Source organism: Egretta garzetta, unplaced genomic scaffold (assembly GCF_000687185.1).
Source record: "Egretta garzetta isolate BGI_Z169 unplaced genomic scaffold, ASM68718v1 scaffold314, whole genome shotgun sequence".
Lineage (NCBI taxonomy): Eukaryota > Metazoa > Chordata > Aves > Pelecaniformes > Ardeidae > Egretta > Egretta garzetta.
The window spans coordinates 3993237-3994882 of record NW_009259531.1 but is presented as its reverse complement, the minus strand read 5'-3'; the positions used below and the strand labels follow the sequence as shown (position 1 = coordinate 3994882).

General features: G+C 48.3%; 1 protein-coding gene across 1 annotated transcript; it reads left to right on the top strand.

Annotated features, from left to right (window-relative positions):
* Positions 1–8: 8 nt before the first annotated feature.
* On the top strand, positions 9–1408 carry DDX28 (DEAD-box helicase 28). Its single transcript, XM_009637597.2, has 2 exons — positions 9–189; positions 339–1408. Exons 1-2 carry the CDS (start codon positions 45–47, stop codon positions 824–826), a joined length of 633 nt encoding a protein of 210 aa, XP_009635892.1. The 5' UTR covers positions 9–44; the 3' UTR covers positions 827–1408.
* The last annotated feature ends 238 nt before the right edge of the window (positions 1409–1646 follow it).

The window sequence follows — 1646 nt, the reverse complement described above, 5'->3', positions numbered from 1 at the left end:
CGGGCGCCCCCGGGCCGGATGGCCCCGGGGAGGCGAGGACCCAGATGGTGGTGGTCGGAGCCACCTTCCCCACAGGGCTGAGCCAGACGCTGGAGAAGTTCACCGATGTGGGCCAGTTTGTCACTCTCGCCACCCAGAGCCTGCACCGCCTGCCACCCCATGTCCAGCAGAAGTTTGTCCGCCTCAAAGGCCGGGACAAGCTGCCGGAGCCACCTTCCCCACAGGGCTGAGCCAGACGCTGGAGAAGTTCACCGATGTGGGCCAGTTTGTCACTCTCGCCACCCAGAGCCTGCACCGCCTGCCACCCCATGTCCAGCAGAAGTTTGTCCGCCTCAAAGGCCGGGACAAGCTGCCCGAACTGCTGCAGCTACTCAAGGAGTGCCCAGCATCCAGTGGGGCTGTTCTCATCTTCTGCAACAGTGCCAGCACTGTCAACTGGCTGGGCTATATCCTGGATGACCACAAAATCAAGCACCTCAGGTTGCAGGGACAGATGTCAGCGGCTGCTAGAGCTGGCATCTTTGCCGCTTTCCAGAAGGGCGATGTGTCTGTCCTCATCTGCACTGACCTTGCCTCACGGGGGCTGGACACCAGCAGTGTGCGGCTAGTGGTCAACTATGACTTCCCAGACACCCTGCAGGACTACCTGCACCGCGTGGGGCGAGTTGGACGGGTTGGAAGCAAGGCACCAGGAGCCGTGGTCAGTTTTGTCACCCATCGGTGGGATGTGGACCTGGTACGGAAAATAGAGACTGCAGCCCGGAAGAGAACAGGTCTCCCAGGCATGGACTCCTCTATTAATAAGCTTCCACATAAAGGAGGTTGATTCTGGTTGCCAAGCAGTAATAAATGGCCTGGTAGGGACTAAGCTGGAAGTTATTAAGGAAGAGCAAATGAGTTTCTGCGTGTAAGCCAGACTGAAAGAATAGAGAATTGAGTTTCAGGACAAGGTGATTAGGTTACCTTTGTTAACTGTTCTGGAAGCTGCAGTAGTAATTTCCATGGGCATCATGACTCACGGCATTCCAAAAGGAAGCTAGTAAGTGAGTAACAAAATACCTTTGGAGAAGAGTGAAGAATGATCTTATAAGTTGATTTTGTTTAATTGTGTTGAGACTTTGTGTTTATTCAAATCAGAATAAAAGCATGCCTATATGATGTGCAGCTCCGTTGCATTTCATTGCTTCCCACCATGAGCAGCTAAACATTCATTATTAAAACTTAAAAATTAGCAGGAAAAAAAAGAAAATATTTTCCTAACTTTGATATAACTTTGACCAATTATAGATACATGTTGAAAGACTAAGGGACAAATTATATTTAATTTTCTTGTGATGTAGCAATTCATTCAGAGAATTCTGGATCAGATACCCCTATGGTTTGGTGGGAATGAGAATGCACAATAAAGCTTGAGGCTTTTTCAAGGTCTTAATTTGTCATTTTTATGGTTACCTTTCACTGAGAAAGGGGATCTTGCTGGTTCATGTTCTATTAAATGAGAAAAAAAAGCCTTAAGTGTTTTCTGCTCATTTTTTCTGCATGCTGTAGTAAAACGTTGTCTCTGAACTGGTTGTAAAAACAAACAACCCCGATCCGCCTAAAAATGTCATCTGTTTCTGGGAAAGAAATGTGTTGACTCACAGGCA